This window comes from Saccostrea echinata, unplaced genomic scaffold (assembly GCF_033153115.1).
Source record: "Saccostrea echinata isolate AGI-Se365-2 ecotype Australia unplaced genomic scaffold, CSIRO_AGI_Sech_v1 ptg000028l, whole genome shotgun sequence".
NCBI classification, from domain to species: Eukaryota; Metazoa; Mollusca; class Bivalvia; order Ostreida; family Ostreidae; genus Saccostrea; species Saccostrea echinata.
Window position 1 is genome coordinate 17,183,112 of NW_026889777.1, and position 26,265 is coordinate 17,209,376.

Sequence of the window (26,265 nt, forward strand, 5' to 3'; positions counted from 1 at the left end):
AATAGAGAATATATTTTAAAAATATACATTTAATGGGAAAATATTTTAAATACGTTTTAAATACAACAAGAAAATTAAATCTAAGGTTTTCATATTCTAATTAGTTATAAATTTTAAAATCTCATTACATTAATTTTCTTTTATTTTTATCTTTTGCTTAGCGCTTCCCATGTTGTTCAGTGCTTTGATCATGATATATTTTTTTCTATTTCAATATGTGTATATCTATTTTATTTCAGGAGAATGTGTTCTTAGAGACCTATTTCCTCATCATGGGATCTGGATTAAACATCCCGTTTAAAGTACTACAGTGTTCTCAATGTCAAGGGAACGCAGAATTCTACTGTAACACGTGTAAACATGACCTTTGCCTACATTGTAAAGAGAGACATGTTATTGATATAAATACAATATATCATGATGTTGTAATTTACCGTGAGAAATATGAATGTATCTCGAAACAAGAAAACTGTATGAGACATCCAGGCAGAATCTATGAAATGTTCTGTCTATCATGTAAACGTCCTGTCTGTTTTCAATGTACAGAACACAGAATACACAATATACTGGACATTGAAACAGCTTATAAAATAAATCGTCGTCAGCGCAAAGAAATCTTGCACAACATCAGAAGTGAAATTCTTTATAGCGTCTTTTTATATGCGGCAGAAATCAAAGCTGATATAAAGAATTGGCGAACAGAAATATCCAACCGTCAATCAGAAATGTTAGAAAAAGCCCAGGCATTAAAAGACCTCGTCGATACTATGATGAGTGATTTTAAAATCCGATGTTTTATGATAAATAGATTACAACAACAGAAAGACAAAATGAACAGACATCTTGCTAGAATGAAGGACTATGAGCAGCAATATGAGCAATTGGCAAATAGACCAGTAAAATTCCTTTTATTTCTAGAGAACAACAGTGTTTCCAAAATAATGGGCACTCCAAAGGTTACACAACACGCCCTGCTCTCCCTGCCTGACGAAATCAAAATGGAGGACGTGATTAGACAAGGAAAAATCCAAATTACAGAGATTGGAAAAAGGCAGATTACAAAAGAATGTGTACTGAAAATGATGTCTACACCTGTGTTACACAAATCTGTCACAATGAAATGTCGAAGACATGTATATCACATTTCCTATGTGACGTCAGACCGGATATGGATCAGTGATAATCACACTCTCATCATGACAAACACAGAAGGTGAAGATCTTCATCGAAGAGAAATATCAAGTTATATAGAAAGATTTGGTCAACACACTGTGAACGGTACAGGTGAACTTGTCTTTATAGACAAGAATCATAACATTACCAAACTATCTACGGAAAACAATACAACGTCTACAGTGATAAACATAATGGGACCACGGAGACCAGAGTGTGTCTACTGCTCCCCCTCCAGTGGCGATCTATTAGTCGGAATGTATAAAATTGATTCAAATACATACGAATTAAATCGTTTCAGTAGCACTGGCCAACACAAACAGACAATAGCGTACAGCACTACAGGCCAGGAACTATACAGTAAACCTCTTTACATCACAGAGAACCGCAATGGAGATATTATTGTGTCTGATTGGTACTATGGTGTAGTGGTGACAGATGAAAGAGGAAAACATCGCTTCACATACACAGGACCTCTTTCAGGTTCTCCACTATATCCATGTGGAATCTGTTCAGATGCGTTATCACACATCCTGGTGTGTGATATAAAAAGCAACACAGTACAAATGATTGACAAGGATGGTCACTTCCTTTCACTGATACTGACGGAACAACAAGGGATATATAAACCCCGGGCCCTGTGTTACGATTACAAATCTCACCTTCTTTGGGTTGGATCATACAACGACAGTTCATGGAAAAACAGTAAATTGCTTGTATACAGATATATAAACAGGCAGGACCTCTTGGCAGGTATTTGTATTTGGTAAAATAGATAATGAACTTACATACAGATTCTGACCTATCTGACGGTTCATTGTATTTAGTTAATAAGACTAATTTACAAATGCATCTACATTCAGACGCATGACTTTCTTACAGAATAGTGCTATTAATTAATTAGATGCAAATTCACATACAAAAAGATGCAGGGCAATTAAATTGTATAGGCATAAAGAGAAGCTAATAATTCATCTTAGTGCACCCGAATCGCAATTCCTTTTAAATTATCGGGGTTTTATTTTTCAACATGAACATGGAGAGAGAACCCCCCACCCCACCCTCAAAAATTTGTGTTGTTTCGTATTATTCATTATTCACATCCACTAAATAATTGTTTCTTTTCGGCTCATGAAAAATTTGACCTGCTAACTCGATCAATGTACCTTTTTATAGACAACGTTGCAACTATTCCATCCCGTATGATTAAAACATTAAAGAAAAGATGATTATGACAATGAAATTAAAATTGAAGGAAAGAAATATTTCAGAGGTGAAACTTTCTTACTTTATTTTTTACTCCATGTGGAAAGTCATGAAACTTCTGAAACTCAAATTTTGCGCCTTTTACTGAAAAAAGAAAGTATATTGTAAATTTTAATTTTCAAATAAAATGTTTTTTTTTTTATTTCATTGACCCTTGCCTTTAATAGGTTAGAATTAAACAGTCCACGAAAATATTTTAAAAAATTCAAATATTCGTCAAATGTTGGTTACTACTTTGATATTAATAAGGTACAGTATATCAATGAAACTACACACAAGTACAACTTATTTTTTGGTTTTATTTTTTACACCATGTTGTTTTATAATTGTGTGTTCAACTTTCTCAGTAAACACACCTATACATTTACAAATTCTTGAGAAGTATCTGGTACAGATATTGACATCGTGTTTCACTAAATTTTATTATTATTTTAAAAGGCTTGGATCTACATGTAGGAGAAAGGAGGGATCTATCCAGCAGATGTACAATTTTGTACCAACGTTAAAAACACTTTGAAGACTTTGAACACCCCAATAACAACAACACACAAAAAATACAATGAAATCACAACCAAATTCAAATTGACCAATAAGAAAAATAACAACCAATGTATATCAATAATATAATTACGTCCTTACATGAATTCCGACTTTATTAGAATTTGTCTTGAAATTTGTGTATTTTATTTAGTCTCTAAAAGGGTGATAAAATGAGATTAAAGGAGCTAAATCTTTGCTATGTCAAAATATACTCCTAAGTTTAGATTTATTTTACTTAAGGGAAGTGAAAATAAGAAAATCTGCAAGTATGTAAATGGAGGAAGTCATTTTTATTTGTAGACAAAAGCAATAAAAACTAAATGTCAAAGGCTCAGAGAGCGTATGATATGGACATTTTGCGGAGTGTAGAAAATTATTGGAACCTAAGCCATATCTCAAGAATTCCTTTTTCATTTATTTATTAAAACATATCATAATGTCATGTGTTTTCATTTATTTAGCATTTTGTAAAATATGGATGTGACTTTTGTATAAGATGAGATAATTTGTAAATATGAATAAAAGTTATTAATTAATGAATGAGTCTATTGTGATTTCAAATGTCTCTGTTACAACGCGAAATATAATAGCAACGCAAAATGTAATAAACTGAGATTAATTTATTACATATTGAGTTATTTTATTTTGCGTCGAGATCAACAAAGAATGTAATAACGCAAAACACAATTTTTGGATAATTACATTTTCCGTTATTACATTTTGCGTTGGTATGAACGCAAAATGAAATAATGCACTTTTTAATTGTTGCGTTTTGCGTTACTTATTTTTTGTTGCCCTTCACTCATATGGAGACACCACCACTTGCCGGTGGAGGGCTACAAATTTTGACCTATACTCGACACTCAGGGCCATTGAGAAGTGAGGGATCTTTTTCTTGCCAGCACCTACTGCGGCACGGGACCTCGGTTTTTACGGTCACATCCGAAGGACCAGTCTCTACGTCCCGCAGTGGGATTCGAACCCGCGACGTAAGGATCAACTTCTTCCTCCGCGAATCTAGAGCAGACGCTCTAACCACTGCGCCATATATTTTATGCGCATGCAGAAACTATTTTTATTATTGAAGAGAGAGAGAATTTTATTTTTGGTGGTCTGCAATGCACATAATTTGTAAAACAGTATGAAATCTTAATTGTCAAGAAACCCCTCCCCGCTATATTTACACCTGCCAGTAAAAATAGATTTCTTTTCTAAATTTCATGCCTGTGCCTATCAAAAAGCAAACTGATACACTTATCAACGAAATAAAACACACACGCAAATACTAACATACACACCCTCACACACACACACACACACACACACACACGCACGTTTCTAATATGCAACACCTGTGATTTGAATATCAACTGATTTTAAATAGCTACTGAAAATTAATATGATGAAATCAGATCTAATGTAAGAATTAGCATATGTTTATTATTACTTTTTTCTTTCTTTCCGTTTATTTTCGTTATCCACTACGCGATTGAAAAATATTTTCAACCTGACTGACCAAAAGTGTGTTAATACATTTTGAGTTGTTGCATTTTGCTTAATCTCGACGCAAAATGTAAAAACGCAAAATATAATAATCCAAAAATCGTGTTATTACATTTTGTGTTATTATATTTTGCATTTATCTCGACGCAAAATGTAATAATCCCTAAAAGTATGTTTTTACATTTTGTGTTATTACATTTTGCGTTGATATCGACGTAAAATGTAATAACGCAAAATGCAACAATCCCGATTTATTACATTTTTAATTGTTTTTACATTTCGCGTTGTAACAGTCCACTATACATGTACAGTCGAAAGTAAGGTGAGTAAAGTTATTGAAAGATGATTTTTTAAGCCAACCTTCATTGCTTTAAAAGATTTCAAAATGTAGGAATTTGAGAACTAATAAATTTCCGTTGACGAGTTGTATAATGGAAAATCATGATAATCAGATATGACATTTTTGATGAGTACCTTATTGATGAATGTAAACATGAGATTTACATATGCGTTATGTGAACAAAGTTTTTCAAAAGTTTACTATTGTTATTATTTTTAGATTTTTGAGTTTTGAATTGTAGTATTTTCAAACAAAGAAACGTCTTCTTTTTCTGAAACTGAAAAGGAAAGAATATAATCATTAAAATCTTAAAGTAAAAATGAAGGATTGAGGGGAATGTAATTTTATTTATACGAACATATATATCTTTATAAAAGCACACACAGAAATTCACAGCAGTACAGAGAGCGCTAGACTTCTCGGCCATGTAGGCATGTCAATAAACTTGCTTTCGATGCCGATGGCATTCTCGTGGCGCTACATGTAACTACCAACTAAATTGTTTTACAAACGAGATGACCAGCTTTTCCATCGTCAGGTTTCTTTATTTATATAGTAATATTCCACTATCAGCTGCATATGGTGTTTAAATTCCCCAGCTTATCCGATACTCAAGAGCATGCTTTGAATACGAAATATGATCAATTTTTAAACCGAAGTACATGTAGGCTTCTTTATAGTAGGTGTTACAGGAATTTCGACAACCTCGTTTAAATTTAGCATTTCGTAAAATTAATGGTCGTTAAAATGACCTTGTAAGTTTTAAATGATAGTTTTAAATCTGCTGTCAAGTTGCATCTTACACAGGAGGCTCGAAGGAGGGAAGAGAGTATTTATATATAATATAATCAACTTGTAACATCTTAGGACCCAATTAGAAATAAGCAAGTTTATATATTGCTTAAATGGATTATCCTAGGCATAGATTGATTTAAAATATGTTAATTTGTATTACATGTGATAAGATCTGGTTCAGAGATCAGTTTATATCTGTGATATTGATGAGGCCAAAGTTTTTTTTTTCTTTTGGTTTACGATTCCGCCGACCCTAATTTTCACCAATCATGAAAATAAAAATAATGTCTTTTTCCGACAAATTTTTCCGGATTTTTCTCAGCTGAACTGGTGGGTTTTAAATTTTAGAATGCATCTTAGTCAAATAAGCGCTTATATATATATATATATATATATATATATATATATATATATATATATAGATATAGATATAGATATATATATATATATATATATATATATATATATATATATATATATATATATATATATATATATATATATATATATATATATATATGAGACCTTTACAAACATTTAGGTGACCGTAAATAAACACATGTGCAAACCAAAAATGGCGGTTCTGTCATGTAACAAGGTAATTCCTCACTGAAAGGAATGACACACACTTAAAGAACTTTTTCTGCATGGAAAAGTAAATAAAATCATGGATGCATGATCCCTTTCTCTAATAGCGATGTCTCAATTGGTTTAATTCATCCCATAATATTGGGGAGTGTATGACCAACCCTGATCGACCTAGCATACACCTATAGATAACAGGGATTTATCAGTGCCTTCTCATGGGCCGAAATTCGGCATCATTCCAAATTGAAAATGAGTTCAGTTTTTGCCAATTTGGCAGTATTTTTTCCCAATTGGTGAACAATGCTTTTATTTTTAATTATCTTTGGAAAAAAGTAAAATTGTAAGATTGTCTGTATTTTTCATCTATTTAACTCATTTAGCAAAGCTATAGTCATAACACATGTTTAAAAACACTGAAAAAACATCGCCAACTTTTAATCCAAATTTCCTCCGTTTTCTAAAAATGATGATATTGTGTAATTATATAGATTTATTAAGTTATTTCCATCTACTAAATTGATCTGTGAGTGAAGGTTTATAATCTCCAGAAACAGATACTACAATGACCTAAATTGAAATCTCATACACACATGTACATGTACTACCCTAAGTTGTATAAATACTTTATACTCATTGAAGTCCATTTTAATTGTCGTTTGGTTGCCCAAATTAGAGTTCATGCTGAAATGTTAAATGAATTACCCCTGAATACATGATTTAAGCAACATTTGAAATTTGTTTTAATAGCCGATAATTTTTTCCCTAATTCCCAAAAAGGTGTTTCCCAAAATAGGCTGATAAATCCATGGATAATAGTTAAGCCAATTTAGTGTTGAGAGATACATCTTAGTTGAAGTAACGCTGACCTGAGTGATTATTTCACTGGATAAATTCAAATGTGTATAAAACATTTTGTTAATTTATAGAAGTAATTTTAATACACAAATCTTTGCAAATTTGATACTCAATTGAGATCAGAGCCCTCTGAATTACTAACTAAATAATGAGCATTGCCTACTGTGCAGGTACATAACAAAATTTAAAGAAGGACTTGATTGAGAAATTATTTGAACATTAAATTTCATAGCTGCATGATCAAATTATTATAACCTTTATTTCAACGTCAATTACTTTCAATATTGTTAAACAATTAAATTGTATTTTTCTTCAATCTAAATTTAACTTAAATTTGGATCCTTTTTTTAGTTTGTGGGGATACCGAGGTTTATTACACATCACATATCACTGAAGAGCACAAAAAGAAGTTGAACATCATGAACCAAGCACTGATTGACAAACAAAAATCAGAACTAAATGAAATTTAAATGGCATTCAGTCTAAAGTTAGAAATGAAATAAAATTAAATAAAAAGAGTTATGTGATCTAGACAATAAAACTTAAAAGTACTATTGACGTGTATTATTTTCATTAAAATAAACATTGCTGGTATTTAAAAATGAAATTGTTGAATCTTAAATTATTTTTATTTTTATTTTTCGACCACCCAATGCATTTTTTGAGACAGAAAATCGTAAACCAAAAAAAAAAAAAAATTTGGCCTAACTGTGATAATACCCGGGTTGGTGATGTGTAACTGTGATAGCTATGTGCCGAAACTCTTTAGCGATCCCAAATTTATATTATTAATGTAATTGTATTATGATTTGTAATGTATTTGATTCTTTGCCTGAATAAACATAATAATAAGCAAATATTACCTTATCATGGAGTCGTGATTTGGCTGACAAATTGTTTCATTCCAATTGTTCGGCCTTTGTTTTACTACTGAATTTCAATATGGAATGTTCCATCTTCATTCCTTGAATGGATTTTTAAAATATAGATCTGACATATCCTCAAATGTTAATTAAAAGTGTTGAATATTTCAAGAAAGTGGAAATTCAAATTCCAGATAACTAGTTTTTAATGGCTGATAGTGGTATTTTGGCTTATAGAAAAAAAACCTTTTTTGTTTTAACTGATCAAAATTTTCCACATGCTACATATAAATACCCTCATGCATTTCAAGAGAGAAAGACATAGAGAAAGGAAGAAAGAAAGAGAGAAATACAATTTATTTATACATGTTATATTAAAGTACCTGCAATATTTAACATATCAAAAACAGCTTTATGGAGGATATTCTTTATATACCTATTCACATACCATCAAATAGCTTTTCCTTTTACGTACGTTCAGTTCTTGTCCGGTACGTATTGGCTTCGAGACAAAGGCCCAGTCATGTTGCAGTTGAGCCGTTATCTCTAAGTGAAAATGTAAAATATAGGATAATGGTTTAAAATACAGAAGGGAATAAAAAAATTTAAGTTCATAATTGTTAACTGAGTAATTTTCACTCGTTGAAGTTTAACCCTAGGTTAATTCCTAGTGTTGAACTAAAGTGTTCCTATTGTGTTTGTAAGGCTCATTATTACAGTTGTATTCTAAAGGAACCTGGATTTAATTGTACAATTGGTATTCTAACTTATAGTTCCCTTTTGTATGAGGAAATTCTTCAGAATCATATTTCAGTTTCAAATTTCTTAATGTTTCTAACAATCAAACCGAATTTGAATTATGATATGTATACTGGAAATCATAAACTACTTCAAAATTCTTTCCAGAAAAAGATACATAGTAAGAATTAGTGAATGTTCTACTAAGTCTCCTTCTTGACTTCTCACAAAAGTGTTGACAGCAGTGAAGGAGAAACTTGAGTTGTTCTGAACATCAGTATATCATATGTTCGTACATTGTCATTGGTCATCTGCAACCTAATTTTGTTTAAAAACATTCTGATCCTAAACACAAGTACTCTGACGTTAATGTTAAAAGAAGATACTTGTGTTTCTGGTTGAAAATATCTATGTGGTTTTCGGAGACCAGGTCTTCCAAAAATCTGTTGAAACTATTGTACCTAATTGTGTCCCGTTATTAGCAGACTTGTTTTTGTATTCCTGGCCTTTAACTCGACATTAAGATATATCGACCAAATTTTATTTATTTAGCAATATACCGTTATCACCTCTATATATAGTTTATGTTTCCCAGTTGATTTGATATGCAAATATATGTTCTACGTATGAATAATTTCTCAAACGAAGCCAACTATTTACAAATAAGTTGTCGGTATACGAAAATCAGCAATCTTGTTTATAGTCAACATTTTGCAAATTTTATGGTCGATACAATGACCTTGTTCGCAGAGTACTCAAATGCTAACTGACGTTTTTTTATACAAATTGTGTGACCATTATTTTCATACTGAATTTCCTACAAATTTTCCCGTTTATTCGATCATGACAAGAAGCACACGGCAGGTGTGACCAGTCGACAGTGGATGTTTGCTTCTCCATGCTTCCTGATCCCATCTCTGAATTTAGATGAACATGTTTCCTCTGCGCATAATTTATATTTTTTCAATGAACTTATAAGTTTGATTACTGTTCGTATTTATACCCACTTTTCAGTAAAGATGAAACATTAAGTACTAAACATCATGTTTCAGCAATGATTATTTTACAAACAGCAGTAACATGCAGTAAAGTTTTTAAATTGTCAAAAATTGGCTTTTTTTTTTTACCTTTGAGACCCGTTGCCATAATATCCCATATTTTCGAAAATTATTTCTTGAAGAAGGTTTTTATGTCAGACAATGTGTTGAAAATCTGTGATCATTCGTGCAACACCCCTTACATCAAAGTTAAAATCTCTAGAGAGAATTGCTCTTGTTTAAAAATATTTGAATGAATGAAATTACACATCTTTCCAATAAAATAATTTTACTCATGGAAGGTGGTTTCTGTAATCAATGATTTCTAATATTAAAATAATTACGCAAAGCGTCGCCTATATTGCAAAATATTAATTTTCACCTCACAAAGAGATATAATTGTAGCTGTAGGTCAAGTGTCACGTTTAAACCATTGAAAGTAAGACATTTCAATCAAAGCGAAAATAGATGTAAATGTATCAATATCTTTGTAAACCACATATAAAGATTCAATTTCGGGCTTCAATTCACATACAAATGATGGAATATAAACTTGGTAAAAGGTTGACAAAATACTTTTTGGGAGCCTTATGCATGTTCACAAAATAAAATGCTTGCGTTCTAGAATAGAGGTAGTTAATAGACTATAATACACAGTATTAATTTAACCTTTCTCAGTATGACGTTGTGCTCTGGACGGACCTCTTCTTCCGTCTATCAAGTTGACACCATATTGTGACGTCAGCATCACATGGGCACATAGAATCTACAATGCATAAAGAGCGTAATGAATTATTTATACATACACATAGTTATAACGTTATTACTTTCCTTGGAAGATTTAAATCATTTCTTATTTTATAAAATGATTCAATAAAACCATTATTATAAAAATATCCTTCCTTTTAAAATTGAATATTGGTGTCATTGTGCTATAAAGGTTGTTCATTGTGTCATTAAATTGCTCTGTAATTAAAATATTTTTAGACATTTCATGTACATATTTTATTTCGAGTATACAAATCCATCCAGCGAACTGACAGGAAATATAATAACAGAGCTAATGAAAAAGATGAAGGTAATGAACAAAATTAGGGGGAAAAAACCTTTAATCTATAAAAATCTGTGAACAGCGTATAAAACACCACACCCTATAACCGGCAACTGGGACTGTTTGTTTTTTCGCTATGACAGAGACCTGATTTTTATCATATTTTTGACTGTTTGTAACATTCATTTACTAACGTATGGTGGTTTCCCGTTTTGACCATACCATATACTAATTTTCTGTAGAATATGAAAATTTCTTATTAAAATAAATTAAGAACAAAATGAAGTTAAATTGTTCAAGAAAATTTAGTCAAACTGAGCTTACATAATTAAAACTGCTACTCCACCGACACATTTCTTGTTGTATATAATAAATTTAGGCTCTTTACGACTAAACTGCAAATTGTGGATAGTCTTTGTTGTTAAATAAGTGTGCTGCGAGCGCTTGATTTTGGTGGGTCATGATATTTTGGCTATTGTGAACGTCAGACGGGGCAAACAATGGCAGCAGATTTAAAACAGAATATGGCAATCGGAAACAATGGATACGATTTTTAATAAAATATAAATTTACTGTATCTTATTGAGCTTCAAATTTCCGAAAACTTTTTTTTTTGCCGTAAATATTGGTTGTACATGTATGTATAGTAGTTGCTATACGACAGTTACTGAATCAAACTTTTCATTTATTACCAACATGAACATGTTTCAAGATTGTCCACAGATGATTTAAGAGTCGCAAATTTTGTTTTCCAGAGACAAGGAACGAAAAAAGGATATGGGGACTGTAAAATATGATGACCCATAGTAGATTATTCAAATATTATAAAGTTATTCCAATTTTTAAACACAAGTCTTATTTCATCATAACTTTGGGGTTTTCTTTGAATTGCTGGTTTGGGCATATTCCATTTCTGAAATAATAAATCATTCAATTAAGAGATATCTAGCATGATAATGACAATGCTGGTAATGAGCTCGTTACAGACTGATTTGTCATAAAAAGTCTAACATTAGATACGGGAATGAAGCCCGAATAATGGTTTTTGTTTGTATATTCTTCTGAAAATGTGTCAACTAGTTCATTTCCTATTATGAGATATTTCTTACCATGCAGTGAAGCCGGGATTTTCTTTAATACAGAGGGAAACTGAGTTTCTCTGGTTCAAAATGTTGTATCTGACAACACTGAAATTCCATCTCTCGATTAATTATTTTGGTTATTAATTTTAATGGTGAATATTAAACACTTGAATGTAAAATACTTACTTATCTCGTGAAATAAATGCTATAAGTTTGATTCCTGGTTTTCCCTCTCGTGCCCGGTTTTATAATTTTTTTTGACAAAAACTTTTGTAAAGGAGTTCATTCACTATCCTTAAAAGCATATATTAATGTCTACAAAATAACAGTTTTTCTTAGCTCATCTGAGCATGGCTCAAGTGAGCGCTAGTGTTTCTGGTCGAAGGGTGTCCAGCACCCGTCTGTCTTGTAATGTCTGTCGTCTCCATTTTTATTTTTTTACATTTTCGACTTTTTTCAAGAACCAGTGGGTCAATTTCAGCCAAACTCCTTCAAATGAAGGATCATACCCTCTTTGAATGGGAGATAATAAAGAGTTAGTGAAAATTTAATGGCGCATCTTTTAAAAATCTTCTCATGAACGACTGGGCGAGAAAAGAGAAAAGTTATGTAAAAGCTTTATTGCGTAGTGTAGATTAATTTTTTTTTCAAACATTTTGGTGATGGGAACATCGAAAAGTAAATTGAAATAAAGTTGTTACCGATTGCCATCTTGTCATCTGTCGTCAGTGTTTGCTATGTTAACAACCAGCTGTTCAAGACAGCCCAAATATCTTGACCCACCAACACCAAGCGCTCGCAACACACTTATTTATTAAACAACATTTTGAAGTTATGCCGTAAAAAAGCCTATATAAATTTATTATATACAACAAGAAATGTGACCGTGGAGTAACAGTTTTAATTAAATAAGTTCAATTTGACCAAATTTTCTTGAACGACGATTGAAATTTAATTTCATTCTGCTCTCATTTGTTTTAAGAAGAAATCATAGTTTTATATTCTACAGAAAAATAGTTTATGGTATGATCAAAACGGGAAACCACCAAAGGTAAGTAAATGAATGTTAAAAATAGTCAAAAATATGATAAAAATCAGGTCTCTGTCATAGCGAAAAACAACTTTGCCGTCTGTCGTCCCAGTTGCATCGGCAGTCCCAGTTGCCGGTAATAAGGGTGTAAACACGGACCCCTGGAAGTTTTAGAGGTTTGGATAAGTTGTTTAGCAGAAGTAAGCATCCCCTGTCGATTGGTCACGCACGCCGTGAGCCCATATGTATTGATCAGGTAGATGGAACATTCTTGAGTCAAATTTAGCATTAAATCTGTTATTGAAATTATTTAATTTATCAGGAAGTGATAGTCATTTTTTTATTAACATATCCGTTTGCTTGTTAGTCTCAATCCTTTTTTCTGCTTCAAATTTACACCAAGTACACGTGCTTGTCCTTCTATCAAAATAACTTGACACTGTGTTGCTGTGAAAGACTAATCACGCCAAAGGCGAAGTACTAGTATAAATTACCAATGTAGTTTGTTACATTTTCCGGTATACTCTAGATCTGATTCCAATATTTCTTTAAAAAAATACATTGGAGAGAAATACTTATGATCAAGACGCAAGAATTTGATACTCACATATTACTTTTATTATTAATAAATATTGTAGATAATATTTTTAATTAGTAGAATAATGAAATTTTTAAATATGGTATAAGTCCATTATTAATTTTCAAAACCCTTGCACACACGTTCTTTTTTTACTTTAAAAAGAAAAGTCAATTCGTTCACTTCAAAATTCCGAATGACAATGAAGAAACCAAGACTGAGCGATGAGTGAAGACTGAACGCAAAATGAACGCTGAACGCAAAGCTGTAAACAGTGAGCGCACGGTGAGCACAGGCTGAACAAGCAGTGAACGTACGCGGAACAAACGGTGAACGAAAAATTGAGAAAGTAGAATTTACGGGACTGTAAAGAGGGTAAGCTGATGATGGAAAGATGCAAGATGATGGAAAAGCTTAATTCATCTCGTTTGCCATACAATTTAGTTGTTCAGTTGGCCCTTATCTTCTTTAATAATCAGTAAAATATCCAAATGTGGAACAGATGTGGCAGACTCAATGGTGTTTATTTCGAGTTCACTGGGATATATCGAGTCAACATGTGAATGAAAGTATCTAATTGTTAATTGATAAAATGTCATCGATATATCTGAATATCGAGTTTAAGGCCACAGCAAGAGTTTTATTCTTCTCATGTAAAAGTTTTTGAATAAATACAGGTTTATATGAATATAAAAACAGGTCGGCTAATAAAGGAGCACGACTAATGCCCATCGAATTTCCAATAGACTGTTGGAAGAAGTGGTCTCCAAAGATTACATGAATATTGTTAATGAGGAACTCAAACAGCCTTTTCATATCATAGAATCAGAGTTCTTGTGTGTAGAATCAGAGCGATTTTTAACAGAGTAACTTTCTTGAGAACATTCACAAGTCATGGGAATTTCCGAGTTCCATTATTATTGAAGAATCAATTGTCTTTAATCTCAAAAAGTTTATTTTCTAATTCATTGTGATTAAAATATGTTCATCGCCGCATTTCATTTTAAACTTTCAATATACAGACAAAAAACCCTATTTTAATATAACATATAGTAGCTATTATTTTCATATTATTAAGAATATATTAGTATTTTTGAAAAAAAAAAAGTTTCGATATAGTAGATATTAAACAAAGTTTATTTACCTCGTCAAGCAAGTTTTATTCTGCTTCATTATCTCAGTGTACAACCATTTCAGATAGCATAGAAAACAGTAATTGAGGACTTAAAAAGTATAAATTTACCTCGTCACAAGAGAGATTAATTCTGCACATGCAGTATCTGTATCTCGACCCCAAACCAACCCCGACATTCAGAAACTATAATTTAATTAATAATTTGTAGTGTTTAGCATATTAAAAACAAATGTATCTACAACGTTTTGGAACGTTGTAGATACATCTACAACGTTTTGGAACGATTTGGAACATGTTTTTAAGTGGTAAATCTTATTTCGCTAAGAACGAAAGACCTTAATAAACATATAAGAACAGAATGGTGGAACTACACTCGTTTATACACCGTGTTAGAATACAGATCTAATACAAATTAGATGTACTTATCTTACCGTACAAACAAAGAAAATTGACCAGATCATGATGTTTCAAATGGCGTTTTCAGGGAATGAAATAAGTGGAGCATTATCTGAAATGTAACCAGTGTTCTGGTGATAAGAATACAACATGCCTCGCCCATATCAGGTGTTGAAAAGCATAATTATTTTATTTGCCTGTTTATGATGTAGATGATATTTTCAGACTCCGAATACAAATAAAAAAGATTATATTTCAGCGTAAATGTTCGTCAAGATAACATAAAAAAAAATATTACTTCATAAAATTTTCTGAGCAGCTTGCTTCTTCTGAACAGCTGGGTTTAGGAGTTTTGTTAAAATATTATATCCTTCTTGTAGCAAAAATGAGCTTATTTCTAGAAAATAAAGAGGAAAGTTTTCAATTTCATTCATGGGTTGTTCCACGAAGTAGATAAATGAAGATTTTAAACATATGATACTTCCCACTTTGATGTTTTAGAGGTTCTTTAGAGATTGCTCTTCTCCACATTTGTATTGTTCCAATGGATTTTCGAGCTTGCTTACTGATTGTTATCTTTATAAATAAAGAATATATTAGTATAGCATCATGTTTAAGATAGATCCCTGACAACATCCTTATTAGTACTGTTTGACACTTTCCTAAATTATATAACGTTCATGGTAATAAAATAATATAATTATTGAAGAGCTTGTTTCAATGATTACATATTTATAATAGTTCAGTATGCATTGACTGCATGTGTAAAGAAGTTTTAAAGAGGTACGCACCTGAAAATTTTGTAATGTTCTATTTTCCATAAAGTATATTTTTTATCATTTACTATGATGAATACTTAAAATACTAAATCAAAAGAGACATCTACCTTGTTTCTTAGTCAAAGCCACTTTAAATTGACCTTTTTGCACATAGAAAAAGTTTGAAATATCGAGAAAAAATGTGATAAACATGGCAATTCTATTTATTTAAATATATTCTCAAAGACAGTATTAATCATGATTAATAGATTTGGTCAGAAAAATATAAATATATATCTTGAAGTATAAAATCTGAATCGTGACCTTTTTGCACATAAAGAAGGGTTACAATTCATTTTCCTTTTAGGTTATTGAGGTTATAAATAAAAGTTCAATGAAAAAAAATTGTATTTCTTTTTCAAGAGTAACAAAACATTAAAGGCTAAGGCTTAATTCCACAAATTATATTTAAGTCTGAACTGTTTGATGTCTGAAAAAAATAGTAAATAGCATGTTAACCTACAAGATAGACAGACAGGACCCTGAAAAAATCATGATATTCCCTTCACTACAAATTCTGAATTTATAAACACGTGTAAATAATATCCCTAATGCTTTGAAAAGTCCTGAGAGTTGGTTTAGTGCCTTTGCTTTTTTTCCCTGCAAATTAGCATTATTTCAGTACGTACATTTACCAAGTACCAAGTATTTTTCGATAGTGTAGTAAAAATGCCTTATGCATATTTAGCAATCTCCCTACTGTTTTAACTTCTGACCCTGGCCTGATTTAACACCATATTTCCAATAAATCACATACAATAAACACGATATTTGCTTCTTAACCCAGGCCGCCTTATCTGATTACAAACAGCGTCGTCTTCAACATTCTCCTCAATTTTTGTTTTGATGCAGTTGTGACGTCATCATTCAAAAAATTGACCATCTGTGTGAAAGGAAAAAGAGATTTTTTTAAAATTATTTTTTTAACTTCAAAACGTTTTTATTTAAGTTCATTTTAAGAGCTGATATCACTCTTGAAATAGACACGTAAATTTCGCTTTGAACTTAAAATACCCGCACTTGAACAGTTATCGTTCTCTGTTACTATATGCCTTAAAATGTACAGATAAATTAAAGATAAAGCAGCTCTGTTTAATTTGGAGAAAGTTTTATTATACAATTTAATACATAGATCAAAATTAATTTTAAAAACGTTTAATACACCTCGATCAGCAATTTTAATCATTTAGAATTTCTTTTTACTCCAGAGGATTTCAATAAAAACTACAATTTATTTCTTTAGCATAATCTTTCATATATACACGTCTTAATTACTAGTTACTGCATTCATAGTGACATGAAGGCACTGGTGAGTGCAGGCTCAGAGATAGAGAAAAACGGAGCGTATAGACAGTTTACAGTTTACTATAGTTAACTAAAGTAAAGTATAGTAAACCAAAGTTTTTAAAGTAATCACGAGAGTGTCAAAGTTATCACCATAGAGAATTAAATTGTCATAATTATCAAAGTGTCATAATTATCACTATAGTAAATCAAAGTGTCATAATTATCACTTTAGAGAATCAAAGTGTCATAATTATCACTATAGTGAATCGGATTTAGAAGCAATAACTATTATAATAGTAATTCAAATGATTAAAATTTATTACTACAGTAATTAATAATCATCTGTGATAGAAGTCCCATTTACTTTTACACCATAAATGTTTAAAAGTTTTGTAGATTTTCTCATTTATCAAAGATATCTTTTTGTTGTCTTGTTTGTCCAATAATTGAATGCATTGTATGGAATATCATTTTTAGTTTTCTACTATTTGAAACCTTTTGTTTTTAGTGAGTGCTACCGGAAAACATTTTTAAAATGAATAGTGTTTGCCTTTCATTGTAACTGGCTCTTTTTATATTAGGAAGTCGTATTATATAAAATTCGTAAAGTACATCAAACAAGATTTTTAGAGTTATCATCTTATACACAACCATATGAAGTACAATAAAATGAAAAATATATTAACTCAAAGATTTTATAGCGCTCACTGTAATAAATCAAAGTTTTCAAAGTTATCTCTCTAGTGTGGTAGTAATCAATATAGTTAATCAAAGTTTTCAAAGTTAACACGCGTCTGCTCTAGAGTCGCGGAGTAAGGAGTTGATCCTTACGTCGCGGGTTCGAATCCCACTGTGGGACGTGGAGACCAGTCCTTCGGATGTGACCATATAAACCGAGGTCCCGTGTCGCAGTAGGTGCTGGCACGAAAAAGATCCCTCACTGCTCAATGGCCATGAGTTCCGAGTATAGGTCGAAATTTGCAGCTCTCCACCGGCAAGTGGTGGCGTCTCCATATGAGTGAAAAATTAAACAACAAACAAACAAAAAACAATCAAAGTTATTACTATAGGAAATCAAAGTGTCAAAGTTATCATTATAGTGAACTATATTTCATAGTGTCAAAAGTGTCACTATAGTTAACCATTGTAACCTATAGTTAACTATAGTTTACTATAATATTTTTTTTTGTTAGGGTATTCCTTAAAGTCTTAAATTTTTGTTCAAGATTGGTTTAATATTGTAATCAAAAATGAAAAGTCTAGAACGACAAACATGACTTTGTGCCCGCTTTACTCCAGTGCACTAATGGCCTTGAGGTACGGGTATTTAAAAAAACCTGTTTATAATAAACTTAATGGTCGATATTTTGTATGCAGTCAATAAACCATGAATTTGACAAAAGAACAGATCATTTAAATGCGTCAGAGCAGAAGCAAACGTTATCGATATATTTTATAAATCATGAGGAATGACACTCAATCGATATGTTTACATGCATCTATGTAAATAGAGACGTATGAACTTCACATATCTAAAGACATCACTTCTATTTGAGTTAAAGAGAAATATTCCTGAGGAAATTAAAAAAGTGATTCCGTTTTTGAGAGAACGCACAAGAAAAACCGAGTAAAAATGAATTTTATTGAACATGATTCTAGAGCAGTGAGACAAAGATGTTTCAGAGTGCCGGGTGTTAATGTTAGTGTACACATTTCCCTTGTGACGTCAGACCGGGTCTGGATCAGTGATAGGAGTAATCTCATCTTGACAAACACAGCAGGTGAAAAACTAAAACATCTGACAGATATTGCTAATTTATGGGGAATACATACTGTGAATAGGGACGGAGATTTGATGTATATAGATAGTGAGTATAACATTAACAAACTGTCTATAGTCAATGAAGCAAAGATTACATTTATAAAGCATACAGCACCATGGGAAGCATGGAGTGTCTACAGCTCCTCAGCTACAGGAGACCTGCTGGTCGGGATGCGTCATACTTATTCAAAGACAGGCAAGGTAAACCGTTACAATAACATAGGACAACACATCCAGACAATAGAACACAAGAACACAGGTGAGGAACTGTATCGCCTACCTATCTACCTCACAGAGAATCGCAATGGAGACGTTATTGTGTCTGACTGGAAACTTGAAGCTTTAGTGGTGACAGAACGTGGAGGAAGATATCGCTTCTCCTACACAGGACTTTCAGGATATTCTCTACACCCACGTGGAATATGTACAGACGCGCTGTCACGCATCCTGGTGTGTGATAGTTACACAAATACAGTAGAATTGATTGATCAAAATGGTAACTTCCTGTCAAAGATACTGACACAACAGGATGGGTTACACTTCTTTTGCAGCCTTGGTTTCGATGACAGAACACACCTACTCTGGATTGGTTCAGATTTCGACAACACAATGGTCATATACAGATATACAAACAAGGACACACTGACAGGTAAGTTACAATGTGCTTTATTGATGTATACAGGGATTGTTTGACAGGTAAGTCTTTTTAAAACGATTGAAAGGCGATGCTTAATCCTCCATGGCATCTGATCCCGTGTTTGACTTTTAAAAGTTTCGTGTTATTCCGCTTACAATTTGTATTGTTTCAATCGACTTTTGAGCATGCTTACTGTTCATTATCTCCCAATATGGGACGTGGAGACCGGTCCTTCGGATGAGACCGTATAAACCGAGGTCCCGTGTCGCAGTAGGTGCTGGCAAGAAAAAGATCCCTCACTGCTCAATGGCCGTAAGTGCCGAGCATAGGACAAAATTTGCAGCTCTCCACCGGCAAGTGGTGGCGTCTCCATATGAGTGAAAAATTCTCGAGAGGGACGTTAAGCAACATACAAACAAACAAACAAACAAACAAACAAACCGTTCATTATCTTCATATCTCATTGCATTCATCTGCATTTAAAGAGGGTAGGGTAATTGACAATTGAATGAACTTGATTCAAAATACTACACTAATGTACCTAATTATGTGAATAATTATTTCTTTGACGAATGGTTTGGCCATGGGAAATAAAAATTGAAATTTGTTTAAAATTCTCTCTAAAAGTTACTTCTCACATTTATTCCGACGTCAATAAAACTTGGCAAACAAAGAGACCAAACCAGAGATTTTAATTCTGTTTACTGGTGTTGTTTCAATACCATGTGTTTTTCTTTTACTTCTTTAAAATTAGAAACTAGTTTTTCAGGGGTTCTAGACATCCTGCTGCAAGGGGACACAGTACTGTAAATCACGTTTTAGTGGCGAGAATTTTACTTTGCGTAATTACGCGAGAGGGTCTGCTCGTAAAAAAATTATTTTTATTAGCATAGAATATATAAAGCAGAAACCAGCAATCTTGAAAATAATGTCTTGCTTATAAATACCAAATATATAACTTGCGAAAATAAGGTCTCGCGATAATCTGGTGATCTACAGTATTGATTATACAATATTCTGAGAATGCAAGTTAAATTTGTCTTTTATTAACATGCTGATTCTTTTAGCAGGGCTCCCAAAATGCAAAGATCATCCCAGAGATATATTGCAATACTTCTGTGTCCCATGTGGGCTTCCCCTGTGTCGGGTATGTAGGTCTGAAAATCATTGTGGACACGACTCTAGAGATGTACAGAAAAGCTTGGAGGACATTCACACGAAGAAAGGTATGAAATGATCTATATTTTAAAATCAGAACAAAGAAAAAAGTACAATTATTATATTTTGACCTAACATGAGCTATATGCTTTTTATAGCTTGTTGTCTTGTCCTGGGTAAACATCACACTTTTGTTATATATTCCACAGAACCAACAGGTCAATTTCAACAGATCTGCTACAAAAGTAAAGGGTAATGAAAATTTACAAATTAAGAGCAAACTTTCTTTTAAGATGAAATTGCGAAGAAATAGGGCGAATTTGGTGGCATCTTTTGAAAATTTTATTTGGTCACATCGGGATATTAATGTTTAAGATAGGAATTCGTTGGAGTAACCGTTTTTGAAGAAGAATCTCGAGGGTTCTAGTAAGTCACAGGGATGCAAAGCACCCACAGTAGTGCAAATTAAAAATTGTTTGAATCATGGCCCCTGCAGCTGGGTTTAGGGTGAACTACGAGAGGATGTCAACTTTTACCTGGAATATACTGGGAAAAAAATCTTTCAGAATCTTCTCAAGAACAGCAGTGCATAATGTAAAAGTGCTTATGATTACAGTGTACGAATTAAGATTTTGAATCATGAGGGTCAGGGTTCTATGACAATAAGGGATCATATAAGTCCATGGTCATGGTAACATATTTCTGCCTCTTTTATGCAAGTTTTTTTCTCCATTTATTCTCGATTTTTTTCTGTTGTTTTTGTTGTCATGCAAGATAATAATCCATCACATAGCATAAATTCGTAACATAATACACACCTTCGTTGACAAAAAGACAAAAATCAGATAAGAAATATTAGGACATTTTTTCATGAAATATATGGAGATAACGAACAGTATTCAAGCTCAAAAGTCCATTAAACAATACAAAATAGGAGCAGAGCAAACACGGACCTCCAAAACATCAGAGGTGGGATCAGGTGCATAATATATCAAACATCACCTAATTATGACTTTCTGGAGGAGAAATCCAAGTGACTTATATCAACATGACACTTACTGTGTCTTTGTTTGAACGGAAAAGGAGTTCACCTCTTTGATAAGTAAAAATTCTTCAGAAAACATAAAATTTAGTAAATATATATTTGTAATGTTTTACAATTTCTAGATGGAGATGCAGTTTTGATGTGCCTTCTTCTATGCCAATCCTACAAAATCAATCTGGAAGAAGAACACTGGATTAAAAAATACAATGCTGTTGCTGAAACATTCAATTTCAAGAAATATGAAAAGGAATCCAGTCTTGCCAATTTAGAGAAATACTGTCCAGTACTTAAATTTGACCTCCCAGAAGTTATGTTTTCTCATGAATTACTCAGACATGCTAGTTTTCTTAGATTTGCTGAAGATCCTAGATTTGTGGATATTTTTCTGACTTGGGCAGAAAAAGAAAATATAGCTGAGTACTGCAGATCATGGCTTTACCCAAAGAAAGACGAGGAAATCTTTTGCTGGTTAATGCCACGACAAACACGGCGATTGATTGACAGTCTTGGCGAAGATATTTTTACACATCCAACACTTGAGGACCCAACTGTAAACGACGCAGTATTCAATTAGGGTATGTTTGTTCTTTCAATACTAGTATCGAGTAAGTTAAACAACTTTTTGTATGCAATATGTGTACCTAGGTTAATGCAAATTGGCAACAATGTCATTGTTTGTGAACTTTTTGGACAGTCCTTGTCATCATCACATACTGTCAGTTAACGCATCTTGAAAAGGGGGATTGATCCACAATGTAGGTTTGTGTGACCTTATTATGGTTTTCTGTGTCTGTCTTTAAAATACATTACACTCTTGAAAATCTTTACTCATGACCATCTAGCAGGAAAATTGTTCTTATTTCATCTTGACGTAGGAAAATCAAACTGATCAGATGCATAGGGATATTACTGCGAATTAAATGACTCAAGTTAGATAACAAAACCAATGACCATGATTACATTCTGTTAAAAAAATATCAAAATTTTACGCCTTAAAATATCCATGTTTACATTATGTCCTTATTGTGGAGTAAAAGTTCATATTAGAAATGAAAGGAAACAATTTTGAGAACTTACTTTTCACCTCATTTTTTCAGCAGCAGAATTCACTTCAAATGCGGTTTCATGGAATCAGCTCCTCTCTACTTGCTGTTCGTTTTGGTGTAGAATGAAGGAAATTTCCTCGATATGTGTTGAAGAACATAAAATTGGAATTTTTATCAATGGAAATGCAAATATCCAGTCCTGAATCGTGTAAAAGTGTTAAAAAGAATTTTACTAGAAGATGAAGCAGATGATGTTGATTCTTTAAAGTGCCTGGCTTTAAATGTAGTGACACATTAATACATTATAAGAGAGATAATTCAGGGTGCCATCAGAGAAACTTTCAGAAGATAACATTCTTTTTGTTCGATTTTTTTGGAATGCCACATATATGGAAAAGGATGTTTTAAATATCAAAGAAAGAATTTTTAAATTTCTATTGGAAATAAAGAGAGAAGGACCTAATTTCATGGAATTCATTTCCATTCATTTCACGGAATTATTTCATTAATGATTGTGACTGTAAAATGAAAATGTAACCACCTGTTTATCATGATGATTATGATATACAAAACATACATATATATGTTAATTGTTGAATTGTCTAATTCTGTAAAGTATCGTGGATGATTATTATACGGTAAACTTATAACTATGTCTATGTATTTTATTTGGCACCTGGCAAAAAAGGTATTTATATATATACCTTTCCTGTGAAAGTAAGTGAGATGAAAGATTTTATTTCCATGATATGGAATATGGGTATAATGAGGAAACCCACCATTCTCGAATATAAGATCCGAATGTTTTCCAGATTCCTAGGAACTGGTTCCAACTAATTATGTTTTTCTTCTCATATTATCAACAATTTCAAAACGTAATAGCCCAAATTACAGGTGAATTTAAGGTTGCAAGTTACTCCCCCTTACAATTCACTTTTATAAAATTAACTTTGAAAATTGTTTATTTGATGTGTGAATTTAAAAGTTACATAATATATACTATGTAACCTGGGTGAGGGCAGTTTTCGCTTTAGAAACTTTGATGTGCTTTATAAAGGATCGTAAACTGTTCCAACCCAGTTTAATATAGAAGTATAACTTGGGTAGCTAATGTATTAAAGTCATTCCTCATACATTTAATTTAATTTTCTGGCATTAAACCTAACAGGAATGAAACTGTCCTTTAAATGCATTCAAATTGTATAAAATTTGAATGTGACTTCAAGTAGAATAATATTTTCTTTTGTGTTAGTCATTGTGAGATAGGGAACACAGGTTAAACAAAATAAACGTATTTTCCGACCAAATCAAGAGGCGTGTTACAGCCGTTATTAAATTATCAAAATATACAGTACATTTCAGCTTATGTGTGGTAATTGTGTATTAAGGTAGTCCGATCCTCAGATTCTGAAAATCAGCTTTTAAGAAACAGAAAATGCTCATAAAATGTCTGATTTCACATAAAAAAGTGAATTTACCCCCTGGTATTTTTGCAAAGCTCATAATTATAGTAAATCATATTATATAGGGAAAATTATCAAATCTCAAATATGTTTTTAGGAAATGCGAATAAAAACACCAGATAACACCATCTAATTGAAAATTGATCCACAAATATATTTTAGGATAGAAAAATATAGTTATCCAGGCATTTGGAGAAAATCGCACCCTTTTTAAAGCTTATACAGTATTTTAATTGTTCTCTTTACTCCAATACGCAAGTTTCGAGATTATCTACCTTAGTGCACTCTTTCATTATGGAGGGGAGTTTTGTTTCCGTGTAAGCAAGCAGGTGGGACAGTTATTTATATTGGGTACATTACATCATCGATGTATACCGGTCTATCATAACTGAATGTACGGATGTACTTATTAGCAAATTAAAGTAAAGGGGTCAATTTTTCTACGAAAAAAAACGGAACAAAATAAAATAAAAATCGGAACAAAAGAAAATATCAGTGGATAAAAAATCAAACGAGGGAATAGATCTACATGGATCTCTAATAAATACACACGCACCTGATCATTGTACGTCGGTATTCTGAATGACTCTTTTCCCTATAATAACTTCAATGAGTCAAATAACTTTTTTGAAAAGGTTTGTACAATCAAAGAATTATTTTTTATAAAGACTATGACGTACGGTTCTTTCGTTTTCAAGTATCCTAACTGTACGTAACTTTTGTAAATATATATAGAAGAGCTTTACAAAATCATCAAAATTATCACTCCTTAGCATGATCATCTTTTTATGAATCAAATAAATTTTAAAAGCCACAGCCATCGTTCTTTTATTTATGCAAGTTTGTATACATTAACAACCTGTCCCACTTCCATGCTGATACTTTTTGCGCCTCTATCGTAGGAGAGTTACAATCTCGAAACTCGATCGTGTATTGTTATATTATATATAGTGTAAGAAGCTTGTGTTATCATTGCTAGACATCACATATCACATCTAATTTCATATCATGTTAATAAGCATTGGTATCTAATGCTAGACTAAAAGAAATTCAATTTCTCCAAAAATGAATTCATTTTTTTCTTTTATGGGGTACAAATGTCAACTTTTTACAAGACCGTTTCTTAGACTCCAAAGAACCTTGAATCATATTGAGATGCATAAAATGAAAATTGTTGCACAAAAGATCTCAATTTCAAGCTTCATTTTGAGACTTTTTAATAAAATAATAAATTTAAAAGTTATCCTTCCTGGCTGAGGATCGGATATCCTTAAACACTTTCAACATACTGTATCATGAGCTCAGAAAATGTTATTTAAATGCTAATAATGATCAAAATCTTACTTTAAAAATTCAAATATTAAAAATAAAATTAAAACGCCTGGTGCAGATATTCTTTGCAAAAAGGATTAAAGATGTGGACTGTAAGGCTGATGGTTTTCAAAATGTTTTATCATGACAAACGGTTTTATGACAAACGGTGTCCATGTAAAATGTCAAAAACTTTAGTCTTCAATTTTCAAAAAAATATACCGTATATCGGCACTATGAATTATTTCTAAAAAGTAGCTTAAAGGTCTAGTTCAAGAGTCAAGAGGTGCGGGAACCATGGTATTGTACAAATATCATAATATGAAGCAATATTAGTGCGAAATATCAAAGCCATATCTCTAACATGTACATAAATCGAGATACAAGTTGTGAACAGACGAAGGGACAGATAGATTGTCATTCTGCTCTGCAGGCGATCAACACAAAAAAAGGAAATATTAATAACAAATTAGGTGAGTAGGTAGGCAACTGATAAGATATTTAATAAGCATAAAAAATATGCAGTTTGAAAAAATATTAAATGACAACAACAAAAAGAATAGAAAACACAACAAATCTTTCAATATCTTTTAAAACTTGTATAATATTAGAGCTCACTAAATTCTTCAGTTTAAAAGCTAACAAATCGATTACAGTCTAGATCATGTAGACCACTTAATGGAAAATTCTATGGAAAGGTAATGAAATT

General features: G+C 32.0%; 2 protein-coding genes across 2 annotated transcripts; both read left to right on the forward strand.

Moving 5' to 3' along the window:
* Positions 1 to 725: 725 nt before the first annotated feature.
* On the forward strand, positions 726 to 1,943 carry LOC133193583 (uncharacterized). Its single transcript, XM_061329544.1, has one exon. It carries the CDS (start codon positions 726 to 728, stop codon positions 1,941 to 1,943), a length of 1,218 nt encoding a protein of 405 aa, XP_061185528.1.
* A 16,764-nt stretch (positions 1,944 to 18,707) lies between these two features.
* Positions 18,708 to 23,327, forward strand: LOC133193584 (uncharacterized). The gene is made up of 4 exons (XM_061329545.1): positions 18,708 to 19,545; positions 20,601 to 20,759; positions 21,859 to 22,311; positions 22,834 to 23,327. The coding sequence occupies exons 1-3, from the start codon at positions 18,708 to 18,710 to the stop codon at positions 22,308 to 22,310; spliced, it is 1,449 nt and encodes a 482-aa protein (XP_061185529.1). The 3' UTR covers position 22,311; positions 22,834 to 23,327.
* The last annotated feature ends 2,938 nt before the right edge of the window (positions 23,328 to 26,265 follow it).